This window comes from Sorex fumeus, unplaced genomic scaffold (genome assembly GCF_029834395.1).
Source record: "Sorex fumeus unplaced genomic scaffold, SorFum_2.1 ptg000166l, whole genome shotgun sequence".
NCBI classification, from domain to species: domain Eukaryota; kingdom Metazoa; phylum Chordata; class Mammalia; order Eulipotyphla; family Soricidae; genus Sorex; species Sorex fumeus.
Genome location: NW_026606223.1, coordinates 520524 through 538114, shown reverse-complemented (window position 1 = coordinate 538114; position 17591 = coordinate 520524). Strand labels below are relative to the sequence as shown.

The 17591-nt window shown below is 66.4% G+C and overlaps 1 protein-coding gene across 1 annotated transcript in view; it reads right to left on the bottom strand.

Moving 5' to 3' along the window:
* The window catches only part of BMP7 (bone morphogenetic protein 7), a 44853-nt gene that overhangs the window by 13566 nt on the left and 13696 nt on the right, over nucleotides 1-17591 (bottom strand). Inside the window, exons 2-3 of the mRNA XM_056107451.1 lie at nucleotides 11644-11836; nucleotides 600-748 (exon numbers count right to left, since the gene is read on the bottom strand). Coding sequence (XP_055963426.1) covers nucleotides 600-748; nucleotides 11644-11836 — 342 coding nt within the window. The remainder of the gene's footprint in view (nucleotides 1-599; nucleotides 749-11643; nucleotides 11837-17591) is intronic.

Genomic DNA, 17591 nt, shown 5'->3' with positions numbered 1-17591 from the left:
CCCCGGTGGCCTGGGAGCAGGACGCAGGCACAGGCCGTGCGAAGGGCGGGAAGAGCCGAGGGGGGGGGCTGAGACAGTGCCTGAGGGCGCAGGGGAGCACACCCTCGGGCGCGGGAGCACTGCCCGGCCCCTGAGCACCACTGCAGATGCACCCTCAGACCCTGGCACTGAACTGCCGCCCCCGTGGGCCAAGAATCGCCAGAAGGGGTCTTAGGCTCCGGAGCACTGCCTTTGGGAGCCCCCCGAGAAGAACAACGAGAAATTTGGGGAGATTCTGGCTGCTCCAGAAACCAGGAGGGCGGGGGGTGAGTGGGCACAGCCCAGCGGCGTGACGTCACTCCCGGGGGCGAGTCTGGGGGCCTGAGTGGACAAAGGAGGGGCTGGGGTGGCTACTGCTGGGGTGCAAGGATGCCGTCACGGCCCCCCCATCCCATCTGTCAAAGACACGGTTAAAGCCCTGGAGCTGGGGGGAGGGCGGAGGACCACGTGGCCCGACAAGGCTCTGACAGCAGGTGACCCCGAGGAGGGGCCAGCAGGGGCTCTGCCCGTGCGAGTGGGACCCACCGTCGGCCCCGCGCGCCTCCCGGGCTGGCACCTACCGTCCAGGGTCTCCACCGACAGCTGCAGGCCCAGGTTGTGCCGGGGGTTGACCACCCAGTGGTTGCTGGTGGCCGTGATGTCGAACACCAGCCAGCCCTCCTCCGAGGCCCAGAGGGTCCGGCTGTCCAGCAGGAACAGGTCGGAGTCCCTGCAAGAGAGGGGAGCGGGGGACATTGGCTTCTGCCCGAAAGCCTGGCCGGGCAGAAGGGAGGTGGGGGGGGACAGGAAGTGGCCGTGCCATCCCCAGAAGGGGCTCACTGGGCTCAAAGACCCCAGAGCAGCTGCGTGGGGAGCAGACGAGGTATCAGAAGGGTCTGTCCCTCCTTTACGAGAGATTCACCCCTGCCGGGGGCTGCTCCTCTCACCCACACCCCAGGGACAGAAGGAGAAACGGTGGCCCAGTCGGTCACACACGACGAGCCCAAGGCCCGTGGGCGGGAGGCGGAACCAGAGGACACTGCCCGGTGCCCCATGGGGCGGCTTGGCTGTGGAGCCTCCACATACACATATGCGCACATATACATATGCACACATGTACACACATGCACTCGCACACACATGCACACAGGTGCACAAACACGCACACATGCCTACACACACGCTCCGAGCCGCCAGTCCTCACTCCTGCAGATCAACACACAGACCCCCGGGCCCAGCGAGAGCGTCAGGCTCGTTCTCGGGAGAACCTGACCCAGGACGTCAGGCGGGTCGGAGGACCTTGGGGTCAGCCCCCAGGACAGGACGGGGGTCCGACAAAGGACAGGCCTGGGGGGCCACCGACACCCTCCTGCTCTTGGGCCCCCTCGGGACCCTCAGCCAAACAGGTTGGTGGGGCAGGCAGCGGGGTCTGAGGCTGCGGCACTACTGGGCGCTCGGGGCTGGGACCCTCCAGGATCAAGCCCATCCCCCTCTCAGACCAACACCCCCAGGGAAGGCCGCATCCCCCACTGTCCCCCAGAAGCTCCCTTCCTCAGTGACACGAGTTGTGCGGGCCTGGAGTGCCCCGCCGGCCCTGCGCACCTGCTTGCTGGCTGGCCCGGCCCCCCGGGTGGGCACCGAGCCCTCTCACAGGGCCCAGAGCCTTGGAGCTGGGACCCCACGGGACTGTCCCCCAGAAGCTGCTGATGAACCAGAAGCCGATCACCCCGTCCCCAGTTCCAAAACTCAAACTCCCCCAAAGCCCGTGACCCCAGCCCGAGGGGGCGGGGGCTAATGTTTAACCACAGCCGGGATGGGGCCTGCAGGGACACGCATGACCGGCTGACACAGCCGGGAGGGGCGGGAGGGACCCCGCAGCCAGCACCTGGCAGCTCCCTGCCCAGCCTCCCGCCTCCCGCGGCGCGCAGTCCGTGGGAAACAGGGTTCCCAGTCACCCGCGCCAGGGCTGGGCCGGCGCCTCGTCCCCGGACCCGAGTCCGTCCCACGGCCGCCCCCAGGGAAGGGGAGGTGACTCTGAGGCCAGGGAGCAGGGGGCTGGGGCCAGGGACGTCTTGCTCCGGTGGTGCCCTCCAAGCTGCCCCTGTGGGAGGGGTCCCGACAGCAGAATAGACCGTGCGGACGAACTGGGGTCCCCGGGGCGGGGGCAGAGTCTGGATTATGAAAGGACAAGAGTCCCCGCCAGTGAAACGGAGTGTGGGGGGAGGGAGGGATGGGACAGTGTGGTCCCTGCGGCCAGTCAGGCTGTCAGGAGCCCCGGGAGCAGGTGGCCTGGCGGAGGGAGTTCCCGGCTGAGCTGACCCGGGCAGGAGGGGGGCTGCCCCGTGCTCACCCTCACAGGATGGGGGCAGGCCCGGAGGACGCACCAAGGGAGCCAGACTCGGGGTGCTCCCGGGGGACCTTGGAGGTGCCCTAGGGAGCACCTCCAAGGAGGGCCGGATAGGCAGGGTCACAGGGCAGGGGGGCCGGGGTCACCGGGTTGGGGCACAGAACTTGGGAGGTGCAGGGGGCAGCAGGCACTGACCACTGCAGGCCCCTGGGTCAGGGCAGCACAGGTGTGAAGCGAACAGTGGACAATGGGGGCTCTGGTGGGGGCGCGGGGTCCCAGCTGACCTGCACCGGGGGCTCAGGTGGTCTGTCCCGGGAGGGTAGTTTCACTCGCACATTGACCAGACGCAAGCCCCTTTATCGCCAGCTCGCGCTAGGGTCCGAGTCACATCCAACACAATGGAGTCTTGACAAGGACCCGGACTCGGAACTCTAAGTAGTTTATACAGGGTTTGGTTACATAATAGCATTTTTTCCAGAACTGGCAACATGTTTCTAGTTCTTCTCCCCGACCAGTCTCCTGAGCTTAGGGACCAGCACTGTCTCCAGTTCTTGGTCCCTGTCGGGGACTCCACTCCCTCGGCCCTCTCTGCTTGGTGGCCACCACTGCCCGTGCCCCCTACTCCGACAGGCCGTTGCCACGGGGCGGGTCATCTGTCCAGGGTGATAGCGTTCTCTGAGAAGTCGGGACTTTCTGATGGGGGAAACCGAGACTCAGGCCTGCTGAGTTTCGGTCTTGGAGTGGAAAGGGGCCACCGGGGTGCAGCCCTGCACCCGGACCACAGGGCGGCTGCAGGCCAAAGGGCCTCCGCCAACACCCGGCCCCCAGGCCTCACCAGGCCCCCCGCCTGCCCGCCCGCCCGCCCACGCACAGGGGATGCCCTGCCTCCCGCCAGGCGCTCTGCGGGTCGCATCCTGCCCCGTCCCCGCCCCGTCCCCGGCTGTCTCTGTCCCACCCCCGTCCCTGTCCGCAGCGACCCCTGGGCCCGGTGCCAGGCGGCCGAGGCTGCTTTGGAAAGTGCTTTCTTTAGAACGGGCGGCCAGACTCCGTGCGTCTAAATCGGTCTCCGCCTCTACAGCTTCCGCCGGGGACCCCCGTCTGGGTCTGCCCCCCACCCCCACCCAGCACGTCAGGAGGGACAGGCCAGGCGGGGGTGGGGACAGCCGGTCCAGCCTGGGCCTCCGTCTGCCGCCAGCGAGCCCAAGGGCAGGAAGTCTCAGAGTCCACCTGCCCACAAGGTGCCCACGAGGCAGATGCGGGCCCCTTCCTGGCCTGCTGGTCTCGGGCACACAAAGGCTCTGACAAGGCCTGCTGCAAGGTGCCCCAGCCGGGGGTGGAGGGAGGGCACGGGGCCCCCTGCAAACATGGCACACCTGCCGGGGGTCAGGACTGCAAGGATACACCTCAGCTTCAGGGTGGGGCCTCTGGGCTGCTTGAGGGGCCACTGCCCAGAGCACACCCACCCGGGACGACGCGATGGTGTGACCCGGGGCAACTGGGCTGCAGGGGTCCCAGCGTCGGGGTCTCAGCCCACCATGGCAGGATCCAGCCCTGGGGAAGCCACCCACCCGCTCCGGCCCTGAGCCTGGAGGCAGCTCTGAGCACCAGAGTCTGAGCGACACACACCGAGCCGGGAAGCCCCCGAGGAAGTGGGGGGGGGGGCTCAGCTCTGGGCGACAGTGCTCCCGGGTCAGAACCAGCCAAGACGGACCAGGCCTTCACGCTCTGGACGCAACGTCCACGTTCCCGGGGGCCGGAGCCCAGGCTCAAGGGCCTTTGAGTGTGGGAACCCCACATTGGAGCCCCAGCACTGCAAGCGTGCACCACTCAGGGAGCCACAGAGCACTGCAGCAGGAGTAGCCTGAGCACCAGGTACGGTCCGTCGGTCCATCCCACCAAAAAAGGAAGAAAAAGGGAAAATCCCCTAACGTGAGGGACGAGAGACAGGACAGCAGGGGGGATGTTTTCCCGGCACAGGGCTGCTGGGTCCCATCCCTGGCCCCACATAAGGGTCTCAGCTCACCAGAGTGATCCCCGAGCACAAGCCAGGAGGAGTCAGCCCTGGGCACAGGGCCGGGAGTGAGCCCGGAGCACAGAGTCAGGAGTCAGCCCTGAGCACAGAGCCAGGAGTGATTCCCGAGCACAGAGCCAGGAGTCAGCCCTGAGCAGAGAGTCAGGATTCAGACCTGAGCACAGAGCCAGGAGTCAGCCCTGAGCACAGAGTCAGGAGTGATACCCAAGCACAGAGCCAGGAGTGATCCCCGAGCACTGCCAGGTGAGTGGCCCAAAAAACTGTTTCCAAATCCCCTGATGTGCCCCATAATAATGAGGGAAGAAAAAGGGAAGGTGTGAACAGCTGCTAGCTGGGGGGCAACGACACCTCCCGGGGCCTCACCTGCCTTGTCTGCGGCCTGCACCCCCCCCCCCCCGCCCCAATGTTTGGGGTCTCTGCTCTGTCCCCTGCTGGGTGAGAACTGGTCCTCCCTTCACCCCTGCAGTCATGGCCCGCAGCAAAAAGCAGCGGGTGCCAAGGGCCCCGGGGGCAAGAACTTGCCTGCACCTCCAGGGGCCCCCCAGGCCGGGCCAGACCCCGTCTCACTCTTGACACCCCCCAAGGAGCAGAGACGCTTCTGCAAAGGATTGGGGGCCCCAGACTTGAATCCGCCTCCACGTCTCGGCGTGTGGGGCCCCTGCCCCCGAGCAGCCGCCAGTTCATATACTGCGGCCAGTCACAGGCACCTCATGCCACTGCCCCCAGCCTGTATGGCCTGGGCACTGCCGGCCCTGTGGCCACGTCCACCCAAGCAGCTGAGCCACGAGAGGAGACGAGCAGAGGCCGAGGCAGCTCTGGGGGGGGGGGGTGTCAGGCAGACACTCCAAGGGCAGACCCCCACCCTGCGTAGGCCCCCAACCCCTGTTGCCCCCTGCACACAGAACCCAGCAGCCCTGCAATGACCCACGGGGACTGGTCAGCCGAGTCCTTCTGGGATGGCTTCGGGTTCCCTGCAATGCCTGGGTCCCCCTTTCCCTGGTTTGGGGCCCAGAACTCCCAGGAAGCCAGGCGGGGGGTGGGGGTCCTGTCATTCCGAATCCGCCAGGGAGGCCCGGCCGGGACTCTCAGCTCAGCCTGCGGTAAGACAGGGCGGTGCCCGGGGTCCCCCCCGGAGAGGCCGGGCTGGGGGCGGCAGGCGAAGGCTCTCCCGGGCCCACGCTGCCGGGCAGCCCGTCTGGCACGGGGTGTGGGCGGGCCCGGCGCCAGGGACGGGTCTCGGGCTCTGAGACCTTCCCCGGCCGCCCCATTTCCTGCAGCCCCGGGTGAAAATAGCAGGAGCAGAAAGAGGTGGGTGCAACGTCTGTCCCCCCCCCCCCCCCCCCGTGCTGGCACCACCGGGCCACAAACGGGCGGCTGCCCGCGCAGACCTTTCTTCTTTTTCAGGAACTGCCCGTGGGCTGGTTAAGGCTCAGGACCAGCCGGGCTGGAAAGAGGAGGGAGGGACGGGGGAGAAGGTGGGGAGGGGGGAGGGGGGTGCGGTGTGGGGGGTGGGTGGGGGGTGTCTGCTCAGGGCTTCCAAAACCGCGACCAGGAGAGCAGCCGTGGGCAGCCGGGGGTCAGGGGGGGGCAGCTTTGCTCTGCCCACTTTAAAGCCCCCAGGAGCGGGAGGGCTCCAGGGACAGGCCCCGCGGGACCCAGCAGGCTAGTGGCGGGCCCAGGGGGTTGGTGATCAGGCCAGAGGAGGCCCAGACCACGGCCCCGCCGTGTGGACAGTGCAAGGGTCAGCCGCAGCCCCCTGTGAGCGGGCTCGGCCCCCTGCGCAGGTGGACCCTCAGGGAGCGGGTGCAGGGAGACGTGGCCACGCTGAGAAACAGGCTCCCACCAGCCCCCACGGACCCTTGGCCTCGGGGGTGGCCTGGGGCAGGCGGAAGGGAGCCCAAGAAGCGCGCACAGCGGGGGTCCTGCCCGCGGGGCCGGGCCTTCGGGGGGGGGGGCCCCCACCCTGTGCTGGGCAGTCGGCACTGGGAGATGTTCAGACACGGGGCTGCGTGTTCTCCCGTTCCGAGAGCCCCGAGCCTCGTGTGTCTGCGTGACCCTGCGTGCCGGGGTCCCGGGGAGGGACACTCGGGAAGGCTCAGAACCCTCCAACAAGTACAAAGCAGCCCCAGCACCTGGAGTCGCCCCAGAAAGTCCTGAGGGACGTGGTCGGGAAACAGCAGCGACCCCCCCCCCCACCGCCACCCTGTCCCGCAACCCTGGCCCGAGGCTCCACTTCGCTGCGGGGGTCCCCAGCCCATGGCCAAGAGCGTGTGGGGGAGGGGCGGGGACGGCACTGAGTGGCCGGACAGGGATTGCGGGTAAGTCAGGAACTGCACGGTGGAGGGCAGTGGCCGTGAAGGCGCTCTGGGTGCGGGGGCGAGGGGACAGCTGTCAGTGCCCCCCCCTCCGCTCCTCGAGGGGCAGGCGGGAAGGTTCTGGGCAAACAGCACACTGAGGGCTGGACCCCAGGTCTCCCCCCAGAACCACCCCTCTCCCCCGCGGCCCGAGCCATGGCCCCCGCGACCCGCCCCTCCCCCAGCCCCCGGCCCCGACTCCCGCTGCCGTCCCCAGCGACAGATGACTGCTCACGACCAAATTGAAAAATATTAATTCCCTTTGTAGCCTGCCAAAAAGGCTAAAGCAATTACAGGCCCTGATATGAAACACAGATGTTAAGACATTTGGAAAAACAGGCCCCCATCGGCGGGCAGGGGCGCGGGTGAATGAAGTGCCAGGGACGAACGCGCCAGACGAGGCCGGGCCGGGCTCCAGCCCACGGCCCCGACCGACCGTCCGGGCAGGAGACCCCGAGTCGGGCGCTGGCACCGACCTCGGGTGTGAGCCCACAGGCTCGGGCAGTGACACGATGACAAACGTCGCCACGGAACCAAAGAACGGCCGTGACGGGCAGCTCTCGCTCTTCGGAAACTGGGAGGCCGAGGGGACCAGAGGCCGGAGGGACCGGGCTGTGCCCGCCGCGGCGCTCACTCTGCCATGGTCGGGCACTCGGGAAGCCCCTGCCTCAGGGCAGAAGCCAACAGGAGCGGTTCTGCCTCGAAGGGGCCCGGGCCTGACCCCGCGACTGGGTGGTGACACGCACAAGGCCCCCCACGGAGGCCCTGCCCAGGCCACTACCCGGCGAGGAGAGGAGGGTGAAACAGCGTCTCGGACCCGGCCCCTGCGCCCGCCCGGGCACCCAGGTCCCTGCGTCCTGTGCAGGAAGAAGGAGGAGGCGTCCGTGGAAAGACGCCTCACCTCCAGCCCTGCCGGCCCGGGCCTCAGTTTCCCTGCTGGTTCTCCCGGCGACACCAGATAGTTCCTTCTCTGTGGACAGCATGTGTGGCACGTGAGGGGTCCCCATGCCTCGTCCTCTCTCCTCTGAAGGCGGCTGCACGCAGCCCCCGGGAGGGGACACTGGAGCTGCCCCGTGAAACGGACACGGCGGGTCAGCAGGCCCCTCACGGGCCTCGTGTCCACTCGACATGCGCGGGGTGGCCACGCCACCAGGCTGCTGGTCAGCCACAGTCACTCCCCTGGGAGGGGACACAGGACAGTCTAGTCCCCGAGGGCCAGGCCAGCTCTGTCCACCCCGGGGGCTTTTCAAAGTCTCAGTCCCGGGGACCCCAGGGTCCCACGCCCAGAGCTGTGCCTGCACCCCTTCCTGAAGTCTATCTCCAGTGTGTGTGACCTTGGACCTCAGGGTGGGGGCGGGGTCACCCAGCAAGTGACATCACACTGACCCCCCCCACACACGCGCGCACACACACATGCACACACGCATGCACACGCACACACGTGCACACACGTATACACGCACACATATGTATGCACATGCATACACACTTGCACACACCCACCCACACACACGCACATGTACACATGTACACACACACGCACACACGCCTGCCTGCACACACGCCCACGCACATATGCACACACGTACACACACACATATACACACATGCACACACAAATGCACACACGTGCACGCACACACATTTACATGAACACACACACATACACACACACACACACACACACCCAGAGTCTCTCATGGGGCCTGGGACGCAGCAGGAAGGTCAGACGGAGACACACCCGGAATGCAGGCTTCGTGCAGAGCGAGCCCCGGCAAACATTCAAGAAGATCCCAAACAAAACAAGTGGGGCCCGGCCTGGGCGCCGGCAGCCCGGGAGAGGTGTGTGGAGCGCAGGCTGCCCCACCTTCCTGGGCTCCCTGGGGCCGGGCAGCCGGCCACTGCCACCGCCCACAAGGGCCGCCTGGGCGGAACGGCCACTCCTGAGGGGGCAGCTGGAAGCCGCGCTCACGCCCAGGGTGGACAGCGAGAGGTGAAAGCCAAGAGACATGGAACTAGGCACGCAGGCCTTCAGGAGCCACGAGAAAGTTCCAGAAGCTTCTGGAAGACTCCAGAGCCAGAGACCAGTAGGGGTCTTCGCTCTCGAACCTTCCTTTCTCAGGGCCACTGGGCCTGGACACACTCTGAGGTCTGTCCCCTGGGTGAGACTGGGTCGTTGTTTGAGACTCAGTTGAGGGAGTCACTTCCTGTGCCGAAAAAATCTCCTGCCCCCACCCCGGGGCCGAGCGGTGGAAGGTTCTGGGGTGACGGCACCCCAGGAGAGCAGGGTCTCACTTGGGGCTCTCCAGAGCATGGGATAGGGGCGCGCCCACCCCAAGGCCCAGCAGCGGCCCCCAGGGCAGCCCAAGGGGCCACAGGCCACAGCCCCTTCGGAGCTGTGGGAAGACGGGTGCTGGGCTGGGGCAGGGGTGAGGAGCGCGGGTCCGAGCATGTGTCCTGAGGGGCGGGACCTTCCCTCGGGGTCCAGCACCGGGGACACGAGTGCCACCTCCCTTCCCGCCGCCCTCAGCGTCCCCAGCCCCTCACCAGCCCCTTCTCCTGCCTCGGGCCCGGGTGGCAGCTGACCTCCACTTGGCCCGAGACCGTCTGAAGCCACCGTCCCGGCAGGCTCCAGGGACACTGTCCACCCCACCCCACCGCCCCTCGGAGCGGCCCTCTGGCCTGCGACAGCTCCCTGGGTCCCCCAGAGGCAGCAGCCCCGAGGGGGCAGGCTGGGACCCCGGCCGGGGGTGCGAGGATAAACCCCCCACGGCACCATGCGGGGGGCGACAGCGCGAGCCAGGTCGCACTGCTCCCCGACTCGGGGCTCGGGAAAGGGCGGCAGGGCGAGAGCCCCGGCCACATCCCCCCCCCAACCCCGCCGCGGCTGCCAAGGGCGGCCCCGCTCCCCACAGCTGTCCTGGCTGCAGCGGGGCCGGCATGGACGGCCTCCAGCTCGCCTCATTATCAGAATCGAATCTGGATTCGGAGGGATCAAGAAGGCTGGGGAGCGGCTAATCCCCGGCCCCCCGGGGTCCCCCGGAGCCAGATGGCACGGCGCCGCACAGCTGGCCAGACGGCAGGGCCAGAGGACAGCCCGGGCCACTCGGGGGACAGAGCAGCCCCGAACCCGCCTCGCCTCCACCGCGGGGGAACACCACACGCCCCGCCGTGGCGAGACAGGAAGGGGCTGCCACCACGGCGGCCGGGGACGGGGCTGGCGGGGACGTGCCGACGGGGAGGGTGCGGGCAGTGACGACGGAGGCCGCGGGAGGGTCGGTGGGGGGGAACGGAGGCGGGGAGGGGCAGCAGGTGACAGCAGGAACGAAGGGGAGGGGGTGGTGGCAGTGGTCAGAATGAAGACCGCGGTGGCGGCGGCGGCGGGGACGGTGGCCACGGTAATAACGCAGGCGACGGTGGCGGTGGACGGGGTGACAAAGAAAATGGTGCTGGTGACATGGGGGTGGTGACATGGTGACCGTGACGTGGGGGTGGTGGTAAAGGCGATGTGGGGAAGGTAATGAGGGCAACGTGCGGATGGCCGTAAGAGTGGACAGGGGGTTAGGGTGACGAGGGTGGGGTCCACAGAGCTCCTGACAATGGCGGTGCCGGAGGGCGGTGACGCTGGTGGCTGTCAGTGATGATCCCGGCGAGCCTGCAGGAGCACTCGCTCCCTCTCTGGAGGGTGACGCCCTGAGCCTGGCTCTGCCCTAGGAGCTGGAGTTGCTCCTGGCCAAAGCCCACCAGTGAAGGACCCTGTGACTGTCTGGCCCTCGGCCCCGCCCCGCCCTCCGCTGGGCGTCCCCGCTGCAGCCTGTAACCGCCTCAGGCCGCGGTCCAGTTCTTCCCCCCCCACCGCCCCCGAAAGAGGGTCCCACTTAGCTTCAAGGGTCTATGAGCGGCCAGGGCGTACCCAGCCCCCAGCTCGGGCAATTCGGGGGTCTGGCTGCCCGGACGGCAGTGCCAGAGTGCGGGCTCCCGGATCAGGTCCCGACATGCACCTCAATCGGCATAAACCGATGCGAGCACGAGACACGCCAGGGGGCATTTCACAGACGCTCCAGTGAGGAGCAAAGAGTGTGTCCAAGGGCCCCCCGGCCCCTGGACAGCCCCTGATCACTGGGTGTCAGGACAGGGAGGGACCAAGGTGGGGGTGCCCAGAGAACTGTCACTGAAGGCCACTCATTCACCCAGCAGTGTGGGACACACACACACGCGCGTGCACATACACACACGTCTACACGCACACGCACATATATATGCACACACACGCATACCTGCATGCGGGCAGCACCACCCCACGACGAGACGGGAAACCCCAGTGGGCCCCGCCAAGGCTGGGCTGCTCTCCTGCCAACGGAGCAGCACACGCGCACCCCAGGACATTCGCACACACGCGCACCCCCGTGGCTGAGTGGTGGCTGCCTGCACTGAGTGGGCTGAGGCTAGGTGCAGGGGTGGCCCAGCCCACTGGCAGCTCCCTGGCGAGGGCAGGAGCGGAGAGCACCGGTGACCCCACGGCCTAGAGCCTGGAGACAGCCGGGCAGACTGCGGGGACGTGGTGCCAGTACCTCTGTTTCTGCTCCCAACCGTCACAACAGCCAGAGAACACGTCTCTGGTCTCAAGACGCCGGTGTGGGCGGGTCGCTGGGAGCATCCAGGAAACCACGGTCCCCCACTGCCAGCGGTGAGGACTCTTGGGCCCTCAGTGGGACAGCCCCACTCTCGCCTGTTGTCTCATCCTCCTCGACACGCCTGCCCCGGATCCCCAAATACACGGGGGCCACGCACCCTGATGGCCCCCTTCCCTCCCCCCCCAGCCCTCCCCCAGCGCCCCCCCCCCCCACGGGCCACCTCCCCCGCCCTGACGGCCCAGCCACTGCCGCACGCACCTGCCCAGGTGTTCTCGCAGCACCTGGTAGACGCTGATCTGGAAGGTCTCGTTGTCGAAGCGCTCTCGGATGTAGTCCTTGTAGATGCGGAACTCGGCCGCCGTCACAGCCTCCCCCTCCGGGATCTTGGACAGGTCGAAGCGGAATTCCCGGTGGTGGTAGCGCGGGTGGAAGAGCTCCTTGTCGTGCTCCACTGGGGGGGACAGGAGCCGTTAGGGACGGAAGCCTGGTGCGGCCCAGCCCGTCCTCCGCCAGTCGCTCAGTGCCGGCTGACGCACAGGCCCCAGGCTCAGCCCGAGGGGCCCCCGTGGGCTGGGACGCTCCTCCCGGGGCTGTCGGGGTAAACCCGCAGCTGGAACCTACTAGAAGGCTGTGAGCACCTGGGCAGACAGAGTCTGCCTACCTGGCCCAGCCCCGGCGGGGGGAGCACCGCCACGGTCAGGTGGGGCCGTCCAAAGTCACAGCCCTGGGGGCAGGGGTGCTGAGAGAGGCCTCTGGTTCTGTGACCCCAGCGGTGGCATTATACCTGCATAATGAAACACATGCCATCTTCCACGGAGTGACGTCGACAGAGACAGAGTGGGACCCAGACCCCAGCAGGGCGCCCTCTCACCTTCCCCCAACAACCAAGTCTACACTCTTGAGGAGGGACCCCAAAAACTGCACCTCCGGGGCAGCCAGACATGTGCCCGGCAGCAGCTCCTGTCGGTGAGTTCGGCCAGAGAATAAAGGCAGGGAGAGGAGAGAGGCAGGGGCGGGGAGAGGAGAGGAGAGCGGCCCCCGTTGTCGCCCTCAGTGCCTGGGCGCGGGGGGCCGGGGCCGGGCAGAGACTGAAGGGTCAGATCAACCTCACAGTGTCGGCGCCAGGGAACAGTGAGCGCCGTGGAGTCGGCGTACCGAGGCCAGGCCGGGGGGTAAATCAGCGGTTCACCCAACGAGGCCCCTCGACACACACGGACGAAGCACACGAGAGCACACACGTATACGCGCGCGTGAGCTCACGCTCGGATGTGCAAGACACAAGGACACGTGCGCGCACACGTCAGCCCGCAGGAACTGGACAAGTCCGTGCAGGGCGCACAGGAGCATGACGACACAGGCACACGCAAGAGCACGCGTGACACACAGGCACGTATGACACGAGCATGCATGATGCACGAGCACAATGACAGGCGCACATCTGACCCATGCGCACACGCGCGTGCACGACATGTGGGCATGCATCACACATGAACCTTCATGACACACAGGCACGGCGACTCAAGCACGTCTGGCAAATGGGCACACATGACATATGAGCACTGTCACACACGAGGGTGACATGAGCACGTGACACACATGAGCACCCATGACACACACGTGTGAGCACAGATGACACGTGAGCACATCTGACACCCACACCCACATGCGTGTCCACAGGCACGCACATGGTGCCCACACGGACGCTGGACAGACGCGCATGGTGCCCACCTGGACACCCCATACCTCTGGGGGCCCCTGAGTCACACCCAGAGGGCTCAGGGCCTGGTGGTTCTCAGCCCAGCTCCACGGCCAGACGGTTCCGACCCGGGCCCTACGGTCTGGGGCCACAGGGTCGCCCTGCTCTGGGGAGGGGGAGTCTAACTGGGAGGCTGCCGGGCACACAGTGGGGGGCCGTGTCCAGGCACTGGCGGGGGGGGGGCGTGTTGAACTCCCGCGTCTGCCTCCACTCATGTCTGTGGGGGGGCGCGAGGGCGCTGCTGGGGGCCACGGGGGTAACTCAGCCCTGCGGGGACCCAGTGGGGACACCGTGCATGAGTGAGGTCGGTGGGGGAGAAGGACACGGCAGCCCCGTGCCTCAGGACCACCGGGAGCAGTCACAGGGAGGGACCTTCCCCAGAAGCCCCGCCAGGAGCACAAGGGCTGCCCTTGGCCCAGAAGTTTCTCGAGCTTGACGCCGCGTCTCCCTCTGGGCCAGCCTGTTGGCGGGCGGCTGCTCTCCGCGGCTGACACACGGGAACAGAGACGTGTGCCCAGACGGAGGCTGGGGGTCCCCGCTCTGCACTGCCCAGTCCCCAACACAGAGGGGTGGCCTGGGGCAGGACAGCCCAGGCCACGGGAGCCCCTGGCGTCTAGCGGGCGAGGTCGGGTCCGTCCTTTCTCATTGATTGTCTTGGTTTGGGGCCTGCCCCGGCTCTGCGCTCAAGGTCACTCCTGGCGGGGCTCTGGGCATCAGGGGTGCCAGGGACTGAACCCGGGTGGGCCGCGTGCCCTCCCCCCTCTCCCCCAACCCGCATTTCCAACAACGAGAAGCCCCGAGAGACGGGTGGATGTGAAGGTCATCCACATCCGTGGCCACTCCTGTCCCTCTCGCTGGACACTCCGGAAGCCTTGACCCACGAGATCTGGGGTCCACACAGGCTGTGGGGCGGGCCCCAGGTATGAGACCGTGCGCAGGGCCAGCACCGACTCAGACCCGCGACCCACAGCTGCCACCGTGGCCTCCACCTCTGCAGTGGGTGCTGGGGTCCCCGCTCCCGGGGCGCTGCGAGGGTCCCGAGGCCAGAGCACGGTGGCCCAGGGGGCGGCTGGCGTGGGGAGCGAGACCCCAGGGGGCTGCCTGCCTGCCCCAGGATACTGGGCCGTCCATGCCTCCCTCCCAGCGCGGCCGAGACGCCCGGGTCGACTGGGCAGGCGCAGCTGGTCCGAGGTATTTTCAGAGCAAATCAAATCAAATGAGAATTTATGGCCCTTCCCGGGGCCTGGGTTCCATCAGCCTAAACTCATTAGCGGGCCCGCAGGTGCAGCCTGAGCGCCCGGACGGCGGCTGGAGCGGCTCCTGAGAGCAGACGGTTGAGGTGGCCGGCCGGCCGGCCGTGGGTACCTGGGTGGAACTCAGCGCCGAGTGCTCGGGGCGGCGGGCTCCCAGGGCAGTGGGCGGGGCATGAGGGCCCGGCCACACGGCCACAGCACGGGCCAGAGAGGAGACGCAGAGGCCAGAGTGAACAGGCCGGAGCCACACAGGGCTCGGGACGGACCCCGGGACGGGCACCAGGAGCACTGCTCAGCGAGCATCTCCCCCGGCTGCTGCTCCTGGGGTTCACGGCCCTGCCCTCGCCCAGCTTCAGAACCTCCTTTTGTCCCCCTTGGGTTGTGGCCCAGAAAGTTTTGGCGGCACTCACGGGGAGCCCGAAAAGTCTTTAGGATGGATTTTAAAATGCGTTTCTTTACAGTGCACTGGGTCAACGTGACTTTGTCTGCGTACCTACAGCTCTGCATGGCAGAGCCTGGCAAGCTCCCTGTGGCGTATTTGACATGCCAAAAACAGTAACGATAACGGGCCTCATTCCCCTGACCCTGAAAGAGCCTCCAATATGGCAGCGTTGGGAAAGACAAGTAAAGAGAGGCCGCTAAAATCTCAGGGCTGGGACGAATGGAGACGCTACTGGCGCCCGCTCGAGCAAATCGCTGAACAACAGGATGACAGTGATACAGTGATCTTATAGCTCTGTATGTGGGCCGCCATGCGCACAATATTCTTGGGTGCAGGGGATGGTGCCAGGTTCCGGTCCCCTGGCCTTGGCGGTGCCCAGAGACTGTCTGCAGTGTTGGGTGTCGAACCCAGGCCGGCGGAAAGGCTGCACGCAGTCAGGAGCCTCACAGCAGCCTCCAGCACCTTCGAGAACCGTCACAGGCAACCTGGGCACGCCACCCCGGCACCTTCCACAAGCCCGAGGCTGCCCGGTTTCAGAGGACGAGTGACGGCAGAAACGGGGCTTCCGGCCACAAGCCATGACCCTCCACGGGCTCCGGCGGCCAAGCTGGGCTGCCCCGCCCCAGGGCCACGTCCAGGTGGGAATCCGGGTTCCGAGAAACAGGCGTCCAAGTCCCATCTCATGTCCTGGCTCCGGTCTCAGACCCTCACAGCCCCCACCTGGGACGGAGCCGAGTCAAGGGGCAGCCACCAGGACTCACTAAAACCCGCGGACAGACACACACGCGGGCTGGTGGCGCGCCGTCTCCCACGTGGCCCCCCTCCACCAGGGCTGAACAGGGGCCACGTGAGAGCAGCGTCTCTCCTCAAGAGCAAGGGTTGGGGTGAGCGGCTCCATCGCAGGACCAAGACCCCCAGCGTCTTCTGTCCTTTGGCTCTTCCACTTAACACTTAGCACCTCACGACCCCAAAAGGGCTGCCAGGGCCCCCCATCACGCCGCACCTCCACAGACCCACATTCCCGCTGGGAGAAGTGGACGAGAACAGAGTTCTGCGCGCTCCACTCCAGCTCATCAATGAACAAAGTCTTTTCCAGGACTGCTCCCGCCCACTCTACCTGGGGCAGGCGACCCCTGTGACCTCCCCGGGGTGAGAACAGGCCCTGGGGTCACTCCCAAGCCCAAAAGAAGTGGAGTGAGGCATCGAGTACCACGTGGCCACGCAACAGAGGAATCCCGAGAGGCCACGGTGCTCAGGACAGAGCTGAGGGATGCGGACAGGGAGGCTCCTGCTTCTAGAACCTTCTCCAGACACCGCCTTGGTCTGGGGTCTGGACCTTCCGGCTTTGTTTCTGGCATAAAGAGAGCTTGAGTCGACATCCTGCTGTTTCGACCCGCGGCCCCTGTGACGTGCTGCCCAGAACCATCCCTTAAAAGCATCTTCCTCTTTTGCAAACCACAACACCCAAGAGGAGAGAGAGAACAGAGGGGAATGCCCTGCCACAGAGGCAGGGTGGGATGGAGGGATGGAGGGTGGGAGGGATACTGGGACCCGTGGTGGTGGGAAATGGGCACTGGTGGAGGGATGGGTACTCAATCACTGTATAACTGAAATCCAAGCACAAAAATTTGTAAGTCTACAACTGGACCTCATGGTGTCTCACTAATAAAAATTAAAAATAAATAAATAAAACAAAAAGCCCTCCCCCCCAAAAAAGCATCTTCCGGGGCTGCAGCAATAGCACGATTGGAAGGATGGTTTGCCTTGCATGCGGCCGACCCGGGTTCGATCCCTGGCATCCCATGTGGTCCCCCGAGCATCGCCAGGAGTGATTCCTGAGTGCAGAGCCAGGAGGAACCCCTGAGCGTCACCAGATGTGACCCAAAAAGCAAAAAAAAAAAAAAAGTATCGTCCGCTTCCCCACCTGCTCCGGCATCGCCGCCAGCCAAGCCCTGAACACGCGCCCAAGCACTGTCGACGGGGCAGGTCTTCCCAGCTGAGGACGCGCCGGGCTCCACCGGGCCCACAAGCCACCCTCCCGGCCGCCGTGCACTTGGGGCCCCGAGCACTGACGTAGAGAACACGCTCTGAGGAGTCCACGCTTCCTCGGTCCAGAGGAGAACAGGACCCGGCAGACGGCCCCACCCGCCCCGCTGCCTCCCCGCGGTCACTCCTGACCCCAGGTCACCGCCCAGCACTTCTGCCCCTTGCCCTGACACCAGAAGGGCTTCGCGGATCAGGTGAAATTTGCTCGAAGCGAACAAGAACTCAGTCATTGGCTAGCACCCCGGCCGTCCAGAGAGGTGGGCGCTGCCCCTACGGTCAGGCGGGGTGGAGTGTGCGGGCCGCGGGCCTGGCTGAGCTCCCGCCCACGGGCAGCGCATGTCCTGCAAAGATCCAGGAATGCCCCGGGGGTTGCAGGCTCTGTCTGCGCCCAGAGGGAGAGACGGCTGCGGTTCCGGGGGTGTCCAGAGATGCCTGGGCCCGAGGCTGACCAGGGGCCAGTCTCACGCCTTCCACCCCCTCACGGCAGTCCGGCCCCTGGGAGCTGAGAAGACTCAGGCTGCACTTTACAGGTGCCGGTCAACCCTCAAGGGTGAAAGGGCGGAAAACTCACTCTTTGGGGAATCAGGACATCGGGAGACGTGGGCAAAACAAGGAAAACTCTAGGCTTCCTCCTTTCCTCCTGTCTTGAACGTGAAATGGGATAAGGATGCAATGTCCGGGGCTGCAGTCGCCACTTTGTATCCAAGAG